The following is a 20,049-nucleotide window of genomic DNA, read 5'->3' as shown; positions in this document are numbered from 1 at the left end:
ATACAGACCTTCCAGTGGAGGTGCAGTGACCCTGACCAGAGGCAGGGCTATTGTCCCTCTAGTGGCTCCATCTACCCAGAGAGATCCCAAAGCGTGGCAGCAGCAGAAAGCTCTGAGAGAGGAAATTTTGTCTGGATTTTTCCTCTGGCCCTATGCAGCTGGGAGACGTGCCATACCTGTCCTGATTGGTGTCACAGGAGTCCCCAACCAGATCATTATCCACGTCAGACTGCAGAGAGAACAGAACGTGTTATTTCTCCCTGGGCCTGCATGCACAGAGTGTTCCAGAGAAGGCAGACCTTGGCCCATCATCCCTGGAGCTCAGGAATTATTTCTCTGGAACTGGGGTGGTGCAAACTGCAAAAGGACAACACCATATTGGTGTAGGCACAATGCTGAATTTTCAAAAAAGCCTTCCAAAATATCAAGCTCTGAGGACGGGCTGCCCACACACCAGATGAGCCGACTGGAGCAGGGCGCCGGGGCAGCACGGCGAGCGGAGACGTGGCTCGCGGACCTGGGTCGGAAGGGAGCCAGCCACACGCCCGGAGACACGGCACACGGATCTTGCTTTGTTTTGTGGACTGAGCCAGCCGGGCAGGGAGTCAGAGGGCAACTGTGACGCCCCTCTCCCAAGGCTTTAAAAATATGTGACACATGGTACCCAGTTCTCCAGACAGGAAGGAGGAGAGCGCAGGCAGACAGCTCATCACTGATTGAACCTAATTGGAAATGTCCATCCAGAGGCTGCTGCAGAGGTTTGGGGATGAAAGGAACACGAGGTGCCCAAAGCTTAATTTCCATGTTACAGTTTTCTTTAAGCAGAAGAGAACGTGTGTGGGGCATCATTAAACTCCTATCACTAATGTCACGGGGACCATACCACCTTTGGGATTAGTCTGGACGCCTCAGCTCTCCCCTAACACTTTCCCCATCACCTCCACGCCTAAGTATACGACTCCACTGCTTCTGCCATTAGGAATAAGGCAACAGCAAAGAGCTGGGCAAGAGGGCTCTGCTGTGTTCTTCCAGACACTAGCCTTTTTTTTTTTTTTTTTTTGCCTTTATCTAGGGCTGCTCCTGTGGCATATGGAGGCTCCCAGGCTAGGGGTCCAATCGGAGCTGTAGCCGCCAGCCTACGCCAGAGCCACAGCAACGCAGGATCCGAGCCGCATCTGCGACCTACACCACAGCTCATGGCAACGCCAGATCCTTAACCCACTGAGCGAGGCCAGGGATCGAACCCGCAACCTCATGGTTCCTAGTCAGATTTGTTAACCACTGTGCCATGACGGGAGCTCCTTCCAGACACTAGTCTTAACGAGTCTCTGCCTAGGGGAGTTCAGCCTAGAGCCTGGATTCCCCTGGTCCCTACTCACCTGGTTAGGGTTGCTGACATCAGGACAACTGTCACAGGCATCCCCCACACCATCACCATCCCGGTCTTGCTGGTTACGATTGGCAACTTTGGGGCAGTTGTCCAGGATGTTTTTTATTCCTACGAGAAAAGAATGCCTCCCTGAGTCAAGCAAACACCACAGAAAGGCCCGGAACCTAGACTGCCAGGCACGGTAGAGATGAGGTCTGCACCCAGGCAGGCAGGGAGGGACATCTGCCTAGGGCCAACCTCAAAGAACCAATACCTTCTGCAGCAATTATCTGGAGGGGCCATCAATGGATGGGTTCTGGGAGACTCAGAAATGAACAGCGACCTGAGGCATGTAGCCACAGAACTAGAATTGGTCCAAGATCTCAAAGGGGGTATTACTGCAACCAGATGGGAGTGACATGAGGGCTGGATGGGCCGGCCTTGGAAAGGGAGGACCTCGTGGGTGTGTGAGCTATGACTGGGCCTGGGATTTGGGAATCAGCAGTGGTGCACTGGGGCCAAGCCCAGCAGGCCCCTCTCTTGCCGGCTTCCTGCTCGGTCGTGTCATCTTGTCTCGGGAGCTTGAAATCAGCGATGGTAGGAGTGGAAAGTGGCTTTACATCATGGAAAGTGGCACATGCCACAACTGGGAGCTTTTTTTGGTTTTGTTGAGCTGGTTTACCATCAGGGGTAGTGTTTTAAAGCGGTATGGATATTCTGGAGGGGTGTGTGTGTGTTGATTGGTGGAGAGGGGATAGTGTTTTTTTTTTTTTTTTTTTTTTTTTTTGCTTTTTTGGGTCACACTCATAGTATGTGGAGGTTCCCAGGCTAGGGGTTGAATCGGAGCTACAGCTGACGACCTATACCAGAGCCACAGCAACGCGGGATCTGAGCCAGGTCTGCGACCTACACCACAGCTCACAGCAACGCTGGATCCTTAACCCACTGAGCGAGGCCAGGGATCGAACCCAAAACCTCATGGTTCCTAGCTGGATTCTTTTCCACTGCGCCACGACCAGAACCCTGGGTGAGTATATTTCCAAAAGGATTTTCCTTCAAGGCCCCGTGATGCGGTATGTTTTGCAGAAGCTACTGGATCCAGCCTACACCTTGGTGATGGTCGTCTACATACTGTGGAAGCTGTACAGGAATAAACACCCTTCCTCGAGTCCTGGGAGGCTCCGGAGCTGTGCTCCAGGGGTCCCATTCACAAAGACTTCCATATGAGGCCCCCTCCGTGGGCCATGGGGCTGGGCGATGCAGCCTCCCTGACAGCTCTTTCCAGAATGGGGTGGCAGCGCGAGGGGAGGGCTATCCAGTCTCCGGGAAATGCTTGATTCTCTTTGGGAGGAGACTGACCTGGGGCTGTAGCCTGAGACCCTGCCCAGGGCCTCTCACTCCCTCGGTCCTCCATTTCCAGGACTCGGAGACATGAGAAGGGGGGTGGGGAGGAGGGGAAGGTACAGCCTTGGAAGACAGATGTCCTACAGAGGTACGGCCCTGACAAGACACTGCTTGAAGGGGTTCCTACAAAGTTGCTGGCAGTGAGGCTGAGTTCTCGAAATACCAGGGTTATTCAAGAGGAAAGGGGGCTGGGAGTTCCCGTTGTGGCTCAGTGGTTAACAAATCTGACTAGGAACCATGAGGTTGTGGGTTCGATCCCCGGCCTTGCTTAGTGGGCTAAGGATCTGGTGTTGCCGTGAGCTGTGGTGTAGGTCGCAGACACGGCTTGGATCCCACGTTGCTGTGGCTGTGGCGTAGGCTGCCAACTACAGCTCCAATTTGACCCCTAGCCTGGGAACTTCCATATGCCGCAGGAGAGGCCAAAGAAATAGCAAAAAAAAAAAAAAAAAAAAAAAAAAGAGGGGAGGGGGCCATAGAGTTTCCTCGGTCCCCCTCCCTCAGGTGCAGGGCCACATGGAACCACCCAGTGAAGGAGGGCCCTGAGAGTCAGAAATTCTATCCCACTCCTAAGAGAGAACAAGGGAGAAAGGACAGATGGATCCCACGTAAAAGACAACTAAGACAAACCCACCATCTCCATCCATGTCATCGTCGCAGGCATCTCCTTTTCCATCCCCATCAGTGTCTCTCTGGTCATTATTTAGGACATTCCGGCAGTTATCACAGGCATCTCCATAGATATCTTTGTCACTGTTCCTCTGATCCATGTTGTGGGTCAGGACACAGTTATCCTAAAGAATCAGAAGACAGACATTTGCTGATTTTTTTTTTTTTTTTTTTGGTCTTTTTAAGGCCATAACTGCAGCATATGGAGGTTCCCAGGCTAGGGGCCAAACTGGAGCTGTAGCAACTGGCCTATACCACAGCCACAGCCACGCCAGACCCGGGCCATGTCTGTGACCTACACCACGGCTCACAAACTCCCTGATCAAGGACAGGGACTGAACCAGCGTCCTCGTGGATGCTAGTGAGGTTCCCTTCTGCTGAGCCATGACCGGAACGCCAGTATTTGCTGACTTTTACTGAATCCCTGCGGTGTGCCTGGTCCTACTGTGGATGCCAACCGACCTCCACCCCCAACCTCATGAGATGCCAGAACTCAGGAGGCCCAGGGCTGTCAGTTTTATACTTTAAATATTTGAGAATCTTAGAATAAAAAGTGGCAGTGCTATGGGAACACAGGCATGGAAACCAACACTGGGGATGACTAAGAGAAATAGTGGACTTTATGGGCTTTCTTCCAGCATCCTTGGTTTGAGGCAATTCAGAGGCCCTCCCAGCAAAGCAGGAACCTACCTGCTCATTCAGGATCCCATCTCCATCAGCATCCTCGTCACAAGCATCTCCGATGCCATCTCTGTCTGCATCTTCTTGGCCAGAATTTGGCACGTACTTGCAGTTGTCCTAAGTTGGAGAAACATAGCTCAGAGAGAGAACTTTTGCCTTTTTTTTTTTCATTGAGTTATTGAGGTATAACAAATAAAATTGTAAGACATTTAAAGTGCATAATGTAATGACTTGATAGACATATATATTGTAAAGGGCTTCTCCCATCATGTTAATTAACATATGCATCACCTCACATATTTATCCCCCTCCCATTTTTTTTATGGCCACACCCATGGCATATGGAAGTTCCTGGGCCAGGGATGGGATCTGAACTGCAGCCGCAGTGCCAGATCCTGTGACCCACTGCACCACAGTGGGAACGTCCTCCCTCCTTTTTTTTTTTTTTTTTTGTCACGCCCACAGCATGCAGAAGTTCCTGGGCTGGGGACTGAACCCATGCCAGAACACTGACCTGAGCCACAGTGGTAACAACTCGGATCCTTAACCTGCTGCGCCACACGGGAACTCTACCCCCTTCTTTTTTGCTGAGAACACTGATGTTCTACTCTTTTAGCAAATTTCAATTATACCACAGTGTTAACTAAACTATAGTCACCATATATAGTCACCACATTAGCTCCTTAGATCTTATCTCAGAAGTGAAATTCTGTTCCCTTCCACCAACTTGTCTCCATTTCCCCCACCCCCATCTTCCACCTCTCAAGTCAAAAACTATTTCTGACCTCAAATCTGATTGGGCCTGCCCTGCTTTCTTTTTTCTTTTTCTCTTTTTGGGCTGCCTTGCAGCATATGGAATTCCCCAGCCATGGACTGGATCTGAGCAACAGCTGTAACCGAGGCCGCAGCTACGGCAACACCCGGTCCTTGAACCCCCTGTGCCAGGTGGGGAATCGAACCTGTGTCCTGGCACTGCCACGACACTGATAATCCTGTTACACCACAGCAGGAACGCCCCTGCTTTACTGCTGGCTGCTCTGGTACATTTGAGATGCAGCTACTTAGAAAACACAATTTTAAATGAAACCCCCAGAACCACTCCCTCATATAAGATGTGGCTTTGGAAAGCCAGACTCTGTGTGTGTGTGTTTTCCCATCTGCCCTCCTTACTTTTTTGCAGTTTCTGGCAGAGCACGGCAGTTCTTCGTCTGGGTAACTGTCGATGTCCACGTCTTTTCCACAGATGTAGCCATCACCAGCCCAGCCGACCCCACACTGTGAAGGGAAAGCCCATCAGAAAGCCTGGGAGCTGAGCCTGGTGGGAGGCTCGGTGGCCGACAAGAGCCTCATCCACAGAGGGAGGGCCCAGAGCCAGAAAGCTTTGTGGGGTAGGATTTTAAAGCTATTACTTTGAGCTTGGAATAGTCTAATGGTTCAAAATTCAAAAGGCACAAAGAGAGGTAGAGTGAAAACTTCTCTCTCCTGCTCCTTGGCTCAGGAACCGAGGCAATCCTCATGAATACTTTCAGAGGCAGGCCAGGCAGAGACCAGCAAACACACATTCTTTTGCTCCTTTTGTCCTTTAGCACAACTGGTAGCGCAGATATCTACACTGCTCTGCACCTTGATTTTTATTTAATATTATTATTTTCCTTTTAGGGCTGCACCTGTGGCATATGGCGATTTCTAGGCTAGGGGTTGAATTGGAGCTGCAGCTGCCGGCCTACGCCAGAGCCACAGCAATGCTGGATCCAAGCCGAGTCTGTAACCTACACCACAGCTCATGTCAACGCCGGACTGTTAACCTACTGAGGGAGGCCAGTGATCGAACCCACATCCTCATGGATACCGGCTGGGTTCTTAACCTGCTGGGCCACAACGAGAACTCCCCACACCTTGATTTTTTAAAGAAATCAACATTGTATCTTGCAGCTCTTTCTGAATCACTGCATATAGTCTGTGTCATTCTTTTTAATGGGCACAGATGTATCATTATCATACCTAAGGTGGAATGAATGCATGTGCCTCAATTAATTCAACCAGGCCCCCACTGGTGAGTGTCAAGTTGTTAAAACCTTTTTCTATCTCTAACAATGCTGCCACAAATAATTCTAGTACATTGCACATGGGCTGGTTTCTTAGTGAGAAATTCCTAGTTCAAAGGGTATTTGTGTTGGCAATTCTCACTTACTGGCAAAATGTTCTCCATATGATAATCTGATTTCTTCTCCCAGTGGAAATGAATGCACACATGGGTAGAGTGGCTGCTGTGGTCCTTTCCCTATCATTCTGGAGCCAGAGTCATATTTCTGAATCGAATGGTCTTCTAGATCAATTTCTACCACAAGAGGAACCTTCCACGGTGTTTTACCTCTATTCTTTTCTTTGAACAGAAGTGCTTTCCCACAGGGGCACTGCTGGGTCTGTGTGTTTTCTACTTCCCTGGAAAGGTCTACCCGAGTTCCATGGCCACCATCAGCCGCTGAGAGCAAGCCTTCACAGTCAGCACAATAGGCATTCATGTAACACTTATTCCACACCACTCTATTGCCATTTTCTCTAATACTTACAACGATGCCGCAAGGTCATCATGATCCGTTTTTCCAAAAGAGTCAGCTCAGCTCAGAGTGGCTAAGTCCCTTGCTCAAGGTCTCAGAGCTAGGACTCGAACGCAAGATGGCCCAGTTCAGTGTCTTGGGCCACTTACAGTTAGTTAACATGCCCTGCGAGTTCTCCCTCTGATATTCCATATCCTAGTTGGCCTAACTAAAGGATGAATGATAAACCCCAGGCAAAGGAAATCCTTCCATAAGTGGTCTCCTGGCCTGGGACCTGGGAGCTCAGCCCAGGAGCAGGATGGTGGCTCACAGGAGAACAGGCAGAACAGCAGGAGAACACAGGAGAAGGGGGCCTGGAAAATGACAGGGAATCAGCAAGGCAGCGGGGGAGGAGGGGGTGGTACGAGTGTCGAGAAGAGAGTCAAGGCCAAGGGAAAAGAAACCTGATACAAGTAAATCTTAGATTTCCTGCCCTCATTAATCAAAATAAGGTGATTGAAGACCAGTGGCTTTCTCGGCGGCAGCCTGTCTGTTCTCATTCCTCTTCGGCAACCAGAGATTTAGGAGGCAGGATTCCAAAGAGACCCCTCCCATAACTACCCTTATTTCCATTCAGTTGCTCCTGCAGGGCCTTTAGGAGGCTTGGAAAGCTCAGCCATGGGGTCTGGCCCTTGACTCATTTTTAAGGAAGAAAAAATTTTTCCTCTAGGAACAAATGCATTTTTAATGAGCCATTTTCTGGCAGATTATTTTGGTAGTCGCACCAAGTGTATTAATCCTTTACCATCTGTCGTTGTGCCTTATTACAAATTCAAAAACATATTAAGAGCCCCATCACCCACCATCCCAGGGGAGTCATTAATTTGTGCACCGAAAATGAGGATTTAAACACAGATCTACACTTGCCTCTCAATGGGAATAACCATGCCCCATCGATAGGAGTAAGAAAAATTGTTGATTTTTCCTCCCCCTTTGACCCAGCTTGTTCTTCATCAGTTCTTGTTACAGACAGACAATCTGCATTGCTGGACAGCGCTAACGTCATTACAGCTATTTCTTTAACTGAGCTGTGATTCGTCTCATTTTTTCCTATTTGAAAGAGACAGTCTCATTGTAGAAAATTTTACGCACATAGAGAAATCTGAGTTTGAAGTATAAAGGAGAGAGAAAAAGTCTCCCAGAACCCAACCTGCCACTCAGGGTGATGGCCAGGAACCCAGTGAATCCCAGACTCTGAAGGGCCTGGCTCCCTGGGGAGGAAGCAGGAGGCGAGCAGCTGTGGAAGCTGCCTGATTCTGCCGCAGTGTCTAGATTCCGGGGAGCCTGGGACAGGAGGCGGGCTGGCAGCAATGTGCCTCCTTCCTCACCAAGGGCCCCCTACACACCTGCTGGGCCGGAGACTCATGCGAGGCTGAACCTGTGCTGCTGTCTTCCTGGCCTCCTCCTGCTAAGTCGGATTCCCAGGCTGGGAACCTCAGGGGGGAAGGAGAGTGAGCATCCACTGAGCTGCACCTGAACCTGGAGGAGGCGGACGCCAAGAAGAGCGGCCTCGGAGGAAGAAGGTTTCTCTCCCAGGGTTTACAACAGCAGACCCCCACTCCCTGCACTGCAGCTCACCCCTCTGGGGCGGTCAGCCAGATGTGGAAACTGGACGTCTTCAGGGTGAGGGCAGAAATGGCAGCTGTGTGCGCACAGAAACAGGCAGCATAGCAGTCAGGAGGCAGGAAGGTGCTCTATTCTCTCCTGCCGCTCATTTCCCAGGCCTTACACCGAGGGTGCCCACCGCTCAGGGGCTCTACCACTGAGGGGTCTGAGGGGCTGGGGTCGACCCACAGCCCGAGGCGGAGAGAAAAGGCGGTGGCGGATGGCAAGGAGGATTTCAGGCTGCTCCCTGAAAACTCTGCTGACTCTTACTACCAGCCCTTGTTTCGTTGGATGGGAGTGTTTTCCTTTTTGAGTCCTTTTACCCTGAGGCAAGAAGAAACCCAAGAGGGATGGGACTTCAAATGGAAGAGGGAAAATGACAAAGCCAGGGACCGCAGGCTTACCACGCACGTCACATCCCCCTGCCTCTCTTCGATACACTGCGCGTTCACACTGCAAGGGTTCAGCTCTGGATTTCTGCAGTTTCTCTCCATTTTGCAGCCCCTCATCTGATCGCCGATGTACCCTGGTTTACAAGGCCCGCAGCGGTAAGATCCCTGCAAAGACAGGAAGATGATGAGCCAGAGGCTCAGAACTGTGAGTGAGCAGAGGTCCTGTGAATGTGCTCATTTCTAGAGGGTGACTGATGCCAGGACGAAGTGAGCCCTATGCCTGCTTCTGCTTATGTGTGTGTCTTATAAGATTGTGAACGTGTTGGGGGAGACACCACCAATATACCCAGAGTCTTGGTGGAAGCTGCAGCAGGCCACAGAGACGTGCAGCAATAGGACGAAGGCAGAAGAGTGGCCGGTGAGCCAACCCACTTTGACTTGCCAGCCTCACTGTGGAGGGAAAGGGCTGAAAGCTCCAATCAAGTCCTGGGAGGTGGAGTGAGAAGACTGCTCTGGGGACAAAGGACATGGTTTAATTAAAAAGCAAGTTAGAGGGAGTTCCTGTTGCGGTGCAGCAGAAACGAATCCGACTACTATCCATGGAGATGTGGGTTCGATCCCTGGTCTCGCTCATTGGGTCAGGGGTCCAGCGTTGCACTGGGCTGTGGTGTAGGATGCGGATGCAGCTGGGATCCTGAGTTGCTGTGGCTGTGGCATAGGCCGGTCAATTCAAACCCTAGCCTGGGAACTTCCAGATGCCAAGAGTTTGGCCCTAAAATGCAAAATAAAATAAAATAAAAAGCAAGTTAGAATTTTTTTTTTCACTGTTCCTTTGTCTTGTTTACAATTGATTTTTTTTTTTTGTAAACAATCAAGTGACAAAGAAACAGGCACACAGAGAATTCTTTTTTTTTTGTCTTTTCTAGGGCCACACCCATGGCATATGGAGGTTCCCAGGCTAGGGGTCTAATCCGACCTGTAGCCGCTCTGATTGGACCCCTAGCCTGGGAACCTCCATATGCTGCAGGTGTGGCCCTAAAAAGACCAAAAACAAACAAAACAAACAAACAAACAAAAAAAACCTCAGAAGCAGTAAGTCCCAGTATATGCCCAGGCAGTATAGCACTGTGGGTAGAACAGGGCTCTGCAGCCAGAGTGGACATCTTATGAGATGTGTAGCCTTGGCCTAATGAGTTAATTCTCCTTGTGCCTCAGTTCCTTCAACTGTAAAATGGGGATAATAATAGTGCCTATTTACAGGTTGGTGTAAGGATGAAAAGAAGTGACCTGATATTTATCAAATGCTTTGACATATAACGAAACTAGGAACCTAGAGATTTAAAACCTCTGCCAGGAACATACAGTAAGGGAGAAGCAGTCCTACCTGGAGTCTGGTTCTTTCAATGACAGTCTATTGTGCCACGCCTATCACTTTGGAAACGGTGGACGGGAACTTTGAGAAATGAAACCTAGATCTGATTACATTTTAGACCCCCTAAGTACTATCATTTTAATTTACTATAAATGACTTTTGGGAAGTTCAATGAAAATAATGAATACCGTTTGGAAATTGCATTGTCGCCAGTAAAATGCTTTCTGGAATACGAAACTATTCATACAAACTAAGAAGCACTTTAAAAAATACAAGATTGGTAACATTTTATTCAATAAGTATTTATCCAAAAAGCTTTGATAGAAGATGAACAAGTTTGGCATTTATAAAATTAAGGATAAAATTACTCTTTTTTTTTTGGCTGCGGCATACAGCGGCTTGATGTGGGATCTTAGCTCCCAGACCAGGGATTGAACCTTGGCCACAGCAGTGAAAGTGCTGAGTTCTAACCACTGAACCACCAGGGAACTCCCATAAAATTACTCTTGTGTTAAAAACTTTTTCAGCACAAATTTTTATCCTCATTTGTCAATCAAATATATTATGCCCACGTGTTTTCCACGTATTTTGGGGTTATAATTTATAGTCATATCCTCGTTTTAATAACTGGTCTTTGATAATAGGAAACATGACAAATACTCACCAAGGTGTTAACACAGATAGAATTGAGAACACATGCTCCGTTTCGACACTCATCAATATCTGTGCAGACCTGGTACAGAAAAGTTGAGAGAGACACTCGTTTAAGTAGACATGCACATACATTTCACTTCGTTTTGACGTCTTTGTGTGAAGCTTTGACACAGAATTTCAGGTAGGCTGGTGATCAGAGCATCACTTTAGCCATCTCCCTGTGTTTGTACCCGTCTGTACTCAACCTAATTTCAAGTTGATAGATAGATACCAGAGAGTCAACTACCTACCTACCTACCTATCGTCTTTTTAGGGCCACACATGAGGCATATGGAGGTTCCCTGGCTAGGGGTTGAATCGGAGCTATAGTCACTGACTATCCCATGCGGGATCCCAGCTGTGTCTGCGACCTACACCACAGCTCACAGCAAGGCCAGGGATTGAACCTGCGTCCTCATATATGATTCATTTCTGCTGAGCCACGATGGGAACTCCAGACTCTCTGGTATTTAAAGCTGTTCACAAAAGACAACTTATCCAATTGTCTGTTCCACAACCTTTTTAAATCAGGAAGATTCTTTTTCATCCTGCTTGGACAGAATGCATTTCTTCCACCCAGGGGATCCCTTTCTTCAGTTCTGAAAAATCCTTAGCTTCCTTCTGCTGCCGTTCTTTCTATTCCTTCCTTAAAATTACAATTAAACAAATACTGGACTTTCTCAATCACCTCTTAACTCTTCACCTCAGTGACTCTGAACCTCTTCTCCCTGTTCTTCTTTATCTTTATTTCTCTGCACTAAATTATAGATGATTTCCTTAGATATCCTTTCCAGTCTATAAATTCCCCACCAGCTGTCTTGCCCATCTATTGAATTTTGAATGCCAATGAGTTTATATATTTATAAAATTATACATATCATTTTTAAAAGAAAATTTCAAAGTTTATTGGATCTGTATTTACCTAGAACAGTTTGTGGCTTACTTCAGATTATGAGTAAATGCTTTCTGCATGAATAAAATAATAAGATGGATGTGCATTTCTATCAAAACTCTTGCTGGCTACGTGATTTTGCACAATTTCCACAAGCATTCTGAATCTCAGTTAAATTGCCTGCAAATTGAAAGTAAGAGTTTCTTTTTCAAAGCATTACTATGATAATTAAGGACGATATCATATGTGACATAATTAATAGTAGGTCAATTAATTGAGCTTTCTTCCTCTTTTACCTAGAGTCCCAGTTTTTACCATTTCAAGATATACCAAAATCTGCAGTCTATTCTTTGCCTAAAAGAGGTAGTTTTCGTCTCTACAACATTCACATATATTTAAAACAATTTTTTTTTCACTGAATACATTTTACTTGGCTATTTTTGAAAACTGCCTCTTTTCTTTTTTCTTACGTTGCCCTGTCCCTCAACTATGGTGTCTATTTTTTCCTTTTTCTCCTTACCTTTTGAACTTATTTTACATTTGTTATTTTTCCTCACGGGTGCTTCTTTGTCTGAAAAATCTTTAGCCTCCTTCTGCTCCCATTCTTTTGAGTCTTGTCTTTAGGGGCCCTGCTTTAGCTTGTGGGTATCCCACAGGTCCTGAGTTTTGGAGTCTCTTCCCAAAGTGATATGGTTTGGACATTAGCCAGGGTCCTGAGGATTTTACAGCTCCAGGGCTGTTTTTTAGGTCAATTTGGGGGCTTGTATTTCTGTATTCTAGGTGCAACACTGATTTGGAGCTCACAACTGCATGTGGTACAAGCTTTGATTGGCTGTGGGCAATTCTCATTTTTGTCAACCACGTCCCAAAGCTGACATCAAGGTTCCTGTTGATTTGGGGGGCTAAGGAAGTTTTCTCACCTCCTTGCGATGAGTGGTGTAGGTCTCTGAGGCTTCTGGCTTTCTTCAAGGGTGTGAGGTCTTTCTAAAGGTTCAAGACTGCATCTGTGGTACCCACACAGGGCCTGAACCCCAGTTTCCCACTTGAATGACCTACACCTAGATCCCATCTTTCATGAGCTGCTGTGGCATCAGCTTGCACCCACAGCTCTGACTCTGAATTCCCTCTTTGTTTCCTGAACCTGCACATTTCCTTTTATTTCTTTTGATAATGGCATGCATTAAAATTTACTGTTAAGGGAGTTCCTGCCATGGCGCAGTGGTAAGCAACCCGACTAGTATCCATGCAGATGCAGGTTTGATCCCTGCCCTTACTCAGTGGGTTAAGGATCTGGTGTTGCCGTGAGCTGTGGTATAGGTCACAGATGTGGCTCGGATCCAGCGTTGCTGTGGCTGGTGCGTAGGCTGGCAGCTGCAGCTCTGATTTGACTCCTAGCCCGGGAACTTCCATATGCTGTGGGTGTGACCCTAAAAAAACAATAAACAAACAAATAAATAAAATAAAACTTGAGTTTGGTCAACCATGTTGCTAGAAATCCACTGGAGGCACTCCTGCCTAGCTTACAAAAAGCACCTATTTCTTGAAGTCTATTTTCCTCGGTTTGGTCTTGGAGATTTTGTCGTTAGAGAAGAGGAAGAAAAACTTTAGGTCATTACTCCCATGGCTTCTTGTCATTCCTATGTATCTAACTTGCCTTTTTCTAGTCTAAAAAAAAATGATGCCCTCTAGAATCCTTTGATAGGCAGCTAGCAAATAATGAACCTCGTACCCTTCTTCAAAGCTAATAATTTCCCTAAGGTAGTAAAATATATTTATAGACCAATCATTTTTAAGGGCTGAAAACATCAAAAAGAATTTCACAGTCAGTCAGTTAAATAATGACTGGGATCTAACAGAACATTTGGAAATAAATGCAGACTGTCACCAAGCGCTCAAGTGCTTTATGGCAATTTACGGCTTAAAAGAAGAAAGGGGGGTTTCCTTAGGGGATTATTTCTACTCTTGAAATCCTCTCCTCTCTAAAACAGCTTCCGATCAGCAACAGTGACTTTATAAAAGTGATCTAATTCTTCCAAGCTTTTATTTCTTTCCCTGACTCTTCAGTTACTCTGTGGGACAAAATGCTCAAATGGCTACCAACAAGTCTGCATCAGGCCGTGAATTCAGTATTATCCCATTCCCTGTTTTTCTTTTCTTTTCTTTTTTTTTTTTTTTTTTGTCTTTTTGCCTTTTCTATGGCCGCTCCCTCGGCATATGGAGGTTCGCAGACTAGGGGTCTAATTGGAGCTGTAGCCACCGGCCTGTGCCAGAGCCACAGCCACAAAGGATCCGAGCCGCGTCTGCAAACTACACCACAGCTCACGGCAACGCCAGGTCCTTAACCCACTGAGCAAGGCCAGGGATCAAACCCGAAACCTCACGGTTCCTAGTTGGATTCGTTAACCACTGCGCCATGACGGGAACTCCTCATTCCCTGTTTTTCAAGTGATAGCCCCATTTGCAAGCTTCCTCTTCATGAGCGCTGATAAACAGATATATTCAGAAATGAGTTGGAAAACTCTCCAACCACAGTGCATCGGGATATTCCACATGGCGCTGGTTGCTCAAGGAGGTCAAGGGTTATATGGAAAGAGGCGGGAACCAACCAGAGGTTTTCTGTCGGTCATTAGAGATTCAAAGACCATAACTTCAGCCCACCTGCTTGTTTGTCTTGGCAAAGTTGATCCCAACACCCTGCACTGTGGGCCCCGTGAAGCCCACTGGGCAGGCGTCACATCTGAAGCCAGGAGCCAAGTTCACGCAGCGCACGCCTGGGTAGCAGGGATGGTATCTGCACTAGAGAGAAACAAAAATTCAGTCTTCAGCCACATGGAGCAAACACTCTCAAACTTCTGTTCCTCTATTTGCACAAGCTTGTTGATTCATTGAACCATCCATTTTTTGGGGGTGGTTGAAATGATAAAGGCAATAGAGGCTTCCAATTGCACAGTTAACTCACAGAATCCCTGACTCACATGGCCTGGTCTGGAGGTTGCCTTATCGTGGGCTTTGCATATGACAGAATAATGCACAGCCAGATGGAAAGGGTCCTTGGTGTTAACCAGTCTCTCTCCCAGTGTAAATTCCCTGACATTCTAACTTGGAATTTTAAAATCTCTGTGAGAGGACGGTGCTGCTGGACCACTTGTCAGCTGGCTGTTGGTTTTAATGCCTTTGGACTCAACTGGCTACTGAAACGAAAGCCAAGGCACTGGTTTCCTCAGTAAGATGGGATCCATCAGGAGCTGTGCCTGCCTTCGAGCCCTATCAAGTCCACGGTTGTTCCAAAGCTTTCTTTCACGGTCTAGGAGATGTGTTCTGATTTTTTTTCTTTTTTTCCTAACCACTTCATCTAATGTAAAAAACATGACCACTTCCTGCCCTTTCAAAAGGAGGAAAATTCCAGCTCACAGACAAAAACCAGATGCAGTTCTATGAAACATGGGCAGATGTTCCTCCAATTGAGGGCTTCGCAGACACTGTCTTAATTGTTTACTACCTGGGGACAGAATAGCTACCTGAACCTGCAGATCTGTGCATGTGAGCTAAGCTCCTGCCTGCCTCCCTGTGGCCTGATGGGAGGGGAAAGGCACATGCCGGGGGAAGCCTTGCTACCTGCTATGAACCCTGCTTTAAGGCTGGACTGGCGGACACCAAAATAGTCTCCTTCAGAGGCACTGCCAGCCAGTCAAACAGCCTGGGTTTGCTGAATGTTTTTCCGGCTCCATCTATGGGCACTTTTGGTTACTCATAGGTTACAGAGCCTCCTCAAAAAAGTCTTGCTGGGAGTTCCTGTTGTGGCTCAGTGGTTAACGAATTCGACTAGGAACCATAAGGTTGTGGGTTCGATCCCTGGCCTTGTTCAGTGGATTAAGGATCCGGCGCTGCCATGAGTTGTGGTGTAGGTTGCAGACACGGCTCGGATCTGGTGTTGCTCTGGCTTGTAGTGTGGGCCAGCAGCTGCAGCTCTGATTCGACCCCTAGCCTGGGAACCTCTATATGCCTCAGATGTGGCCCTAGAAAAGACAAAAATACAAATAAATAAATAAATAAAACAAGAGAGGAAAAGATCTTGCTGGTTTGAGACTCCTCTCGCCTCCTCTGTTTTAGGAAGCCTGAAGATATCAGTTGCAACCCCTGAAATACACCCTTACCCAAATCTTTCCTCTCCCACATTTGCAAATGTGTGGGAAAGAAAACCAACTGTAATAGAGACTGCTTAAGAGAAATATTCAATGTTAAGAGTTGAAGGCCAATATCTCAGCCCTGTAGCCACACCATCCTATGTCTCTGGAGACAGAGACATGGGATCATGGCCCCAACTGTGTCATGCCTCCTCCTTCCCACAGCTCATGTGTCCCTAAGGATTCCTGAGGGAGTGGAGTTGGTTTTAGCAAAAATTTTGACACTAACATTTGTAAGACCTGAGGGAATGGTTTCTGGGTAGCCTGGAGGACAACCCAAGTCATCCTTGAGTCATCAGGCTGGCTTCTTTTCCCATAAAGCTGTAGGGTGTCCGAGGGGAGCCTGGGGAGGGCCCTCCCCCCCGCTCCCCGCCGTGTAGTTGAACTTGTACCTCATCCACGTCAGAACAGGTGACCCCATTTCCTGTGTAGCCCTCGGGGCAGGGCCCACACTGAAAGCCGTCTCTGGTGTCAGTGCATCGGACGCCGCGGAAGCACGGGTTGGAGTCACACCGGCGCACGGGGGGTGTCGGGGAGGCTGGGGGTGCGGGGGCCACCAGGGTGTTTGGGGTTGGAGACTGAAAGCTGAGAGGACCTAGAGAAAAACCACCATCCATAGGCTTAGTCATCGTCAAGAAAACAGAGCTGATACAGAAGGAAGTTTAGTTTCCCGATGAACATTCTCCCCCTTCCCTCCATCTCTGTGCCAAACCTCCAAAACCACAGCCAGCGGAGGCTCACCCACCCAGGCCCTTCATCAGCCGGCATCTGCTCGTCCAGCTCTGAATGTGCCAGTTACTAGAAAAGCACTTACCGCAAGCCTGGCATTCAGCTATGGTGTTTCGCAAAAATGATGTTTCCTTGACCTTTAGAAATGGGAAGGAAAAAAAAAGGATGGAAATGGAATACCTGATGCAAAATCCAAGGGTGAAAGAATCCGTGTATAGCAAACTAAATAGTCCTTAAAGGAGCATGCAAGGAGCCCCTTGGGGCTCCCTCTCCATCAGGAGCCCTGGTGTTTATCACAGGCTGGTCCCCATTTTTAGCATCCTTCTGGCAGAGCTCCAGGGTGGAGGCTGCATAGGGCCACCTGAGGTCTGGCTTCAGGTCCCCCTCCCTACCTCTGCAGACCTGCAGCAATGCTAAGCAAAGCTTCTCTAAGACTTAGGGCCCATCTGATGGAATGTCCTGCATGTTACCTGTTGTCTCAGAAGATCCTTCACCTCTCCCAGCAGCTGGTTTAGTTGTGACATTTGCCCCAAGAACTGCCGATTAAAGTCTCCTGCAGGAATGGCAGAAGGTCAGGAGCACTGAGCCAGTGACAGCCTCTTCTACTGCGACTCAAAAACAAATGATTTCCCAGAGAATTATCATGACCCAAAGCCTAGAGGAGAGGAATGTAACTTGGGGTAATCCATCTAATTTAGGTAATTCATCGAATTCACCTAAAAAAATCAAGATAAGGATGCCACGACTAGTTAGTCCAAACTCATGCGAGTCATACAAATAAAAGTGCAATGAAAATATTTCTTGCCCTGGACTTTGGCACAAGAGCCTGATTTCTGTCGGTACATCCTATAGGACTGCTCTGCTGACAGTCCACCTTTTAGGATGGGGACCCAGCCCACTGGGAGGCCTGGGAGTTTGTCTGGGTTGATGGAGGTGTGCAAATGTCTCAGAGCCCACACCTGTGTTCGTGGCAGCCAGTGGCTCACTCTGCTGCAGGAAGCAGTCTTGCAGGCTGGCCGCCTGGAACAGTGAGCCTCTCACCACCAGTTTCAGCTCTTCCAAGGAGTCCTGGAAGAAATCAGATTCATACCACACATTGCTGATGCCGTTTGACAGCCAGGGAGCTAGCAGACTTGCACATTTTTCAAAGCAGAGTAGGCCTGAATATGTGGATCCTGAGACCTGACATAATTCTGTGGGTCTGCATTCTTCCTGACGCCTGCCAGCCCTATCCTTTTGACAGATGCAAATATGGAAGGAGCCAGGAGCCTAGGAAAATGCTGGCATCCAGTGTGGCCTGAGAGTTGTCCTTCAGGGTAAACAAGTTATTTTGTAACAGGAACCTCATAAGAATTATTTGTTTATGGGGTGTTGACTGTAATGATTAAGACACTGATCCCACTTTTAAATACTATTGTTTTTAGGATGTCCTGGCTCCAGATTTTGGCAAAGTCTCTGGTTTCTTTGGGCTACAAGAATGAATAAATAGTATATATTCAAAAAAAAATTTTTTTTTTGGCCATGCCCACAGTATGCAGAAGATCCTAGGCCAGGGGTCAGACCCATGCCATAGCAGTGACCTGAACCAGCAGGGACAACACTGGATCCCTAATCTGCTAGGCTCTCAGGGAACTCCCAATAAACAGCACTCTATGATGTATATTTTCACATCACCAGTTGGTATCAATCATTCATTACTGGTCATGGAGTCAATTTCCTCACCCCTTTGTAGCTTTTCTCCATACTCACTGTCTTATACACATGACAGAAAATGTTTACGTTGACTGCCATCCTAAAGCCCCATCCTTGTTTTAGAAGTGAGTATCCTAAGGATTTTCTGAGAGTTTCTGCTTTTTAGTTTAGTTGTTAAGATGTATGCGACACACACTACATAGAAGAGGTCATGTTGGAATCAGACCATAAGCTCTATGGAGGCAGGGCCATGACCCTTTTACTCACTACAGGATCTCTAGTGCTTAAAATGTGCCTATTGATTGACTGACTGACTGAGAAGGTGAATATGAAGAGAGAGCACTGTGGTCCTTGTGGATAGTCGAAGGAGGTAGAACTTTTGAAAAAAAATGCCACAGAGTTTCCTTGTGGTACAGTAGGTTAAGGATCTGGTGTTGTCACTGCTGTGGCATGGGTTCCATCCCTGGTCCAGGAATTTCTGCATGCCACAGTCACGGCAAAAAAAAAAAAAGAAAGAAAGAAAAAAGTGCCAAAAAATTCCATCCTTTTCTGATGACTGTGTCATGGCTGACTCCTGGCTTTTAGAAACTGACTTATTTGTTGGTGGATACTAATTTGAGAAATGGTCAGTGACACAATTTCTGACTGTTATTCTGATTATTTGGGCTACTGTGGGGATTCAGAAGGAAAGCTCAGCATATCTCTCCACTAATTTTTTTTCTCTATATAAATCTATATATAAATCAATACTAAATATACATATCACTCTTTCTCTCTCTCTCCAAACTCAGATTTGGACTTTCTTCAAATTTCTGCATGAAAATGCTTCCTATTTTTCAAATACAAATTCTAGTATCAGATTCTTGGTTTTTATAGTATTATCTAAAACTTCTTGGCATTCCCAGTTATAATGGAAATCACTATTTACATCCTACTTTGTGCAAAGGGCTTAGAACAACTTATTAAAAAGCACATGAAATTCAGTGAAAGCATACATACTAAAATAATGAAACAGAGATGGAACCTGATGATCAAGATAAAGAAGATAATAACAATGATAAACTGATTTATCAATTTATGATAGATTGATTTAATGGGCCACAAGTGATGAAAATAGTTACTGATAATGGCACTGACTTTCCTATCAGATGAAACTGAGGAACTATGACCAGTTATAGTAATAACTGATAGAAAAGACAAAGAATACTGGTTATTTACAGGAAACAAAGAATTTCCTATCACAAAATTCTAAAAGAAATACATGTAGCAATTTCTACCATAGGTACAATATTATGATTAAAAAAAAAACCAAACTGCCATCAATGCGTCACACAGTGGAAGACAAAGGTGATGCGATTTTTAAGGCCTCAAAGAACTTCCTTGACAACAGGTCCTTTTGGTAAGGGATATTCTAGTAAGACCTGTGAAAAATGTTGTTCCTGGTGCTTGGCAATTTCCAATCATTCTTTTTTACTTTTGCTAAAAAAAAACCCCAATAAATAATAATGTTATAGAAAGATTAAAAATAGATCACCCTATGACCCTAAGACAGTTAAAAATTTTTTTGCTATTCCTTTCCTACTTTACAATTATATTCCCAAAGTCTCCACTCATCATCTAAAGAAACAGCTCGCAATTGTGACTTCATGTAAGACTCAGTATTTTTTAAAATAGGGATGCCTAGGTACCACCCTGATAAATTGATCTAATTTGTCTTGAGGGTGTGCCCTCTTAACAGTTGGTTTTTCAGTTCTACAAGGGATTCTCACATGA

General features: G+C 46.6%; 1 protein-coding gene and 1 non-coding gene across 2 annotated transcripts in view; both read right to left on the bottom strand.

Annotated features, from left to right (window-relative positions):
- The window catches only part of THBS4 (thrombospondin 4), a 51,254-nt gene that overhangs the window by 10,906 nt on the left and 20,299 nt on the right, over positions 1–20,049 (bottom strand). The window contains exons 4-15 of the mRNA XM_021084490.2: positions 17,544–17,652; positions 17,055–17,137; positions 16,670–16,721; positions 16,248–16,450; positions 14,330–14,467; positions 10,751–10,819; positions 8,727–8,879; positions 5,291–5,395; positions 4,130–4,237; positions 3,405–3,564; positions 1,380–1,498; positions 177–229 (exon numbers count right to left, since the gene is read on the bottom strand). Of these exons, the coding sequence (XP_020940149.2) occupies positions 177–229; positions 1,380–1,498; positions 3,405–3,564; positions 4,130–4,237; positions 5,291–5,395; positions 8,727–8,879; positions 10,751–10,819; positions 14,330–14,467; positions 16,248–16,450; positions 16,670–16,721; positions 17,055–17,137; positions 17,544–17,652 (1,352 nt within the window). The remainder of the gene's footprint in view (positions 1–176; positions 230–1,379; positions 1,499–3,404; positions 3,565–4,129; positions 4,238–5,290; positions 5,396–8,726; positions 8,880–10,750; positions 10,820–14,329; positions 14,468–16,247; positions 16,451–16,669; positions 16,722–17,054; positions 17,138–17,543; positions 17,653–20,049) is intronic.
- Positions 10,503–10,574, bottom strand: TRNAE-UUC (transfer RNA glutamic acid (anticodon UUC)). Its single transcript has one exon. It is a non-coding gene; the product is annotated as a tRNA-Glu (tRNA).

The sequence above is a fragment of the Sus scrofa genome, chromosome 2, assembly GCF_054392235.1.
Source record: "Sus scrofa isolate SSC_HxYL_T2T_F1_AM1 chromosome 2, Sscrofa_HxYL_maternal_Yorkshire_Landrace_v2.0, whole genome shotgun sequence".
In the NCBI taxonomy this organism is placed as follows: Eukaryota; Metazoa; Chordata; class Mammalia; order Artiodactyla; family Suidae; genus Sus; species Sus scrofa.
This window is presented reverse-complemented; position numbering and strand designations above follow the sequence as displayed.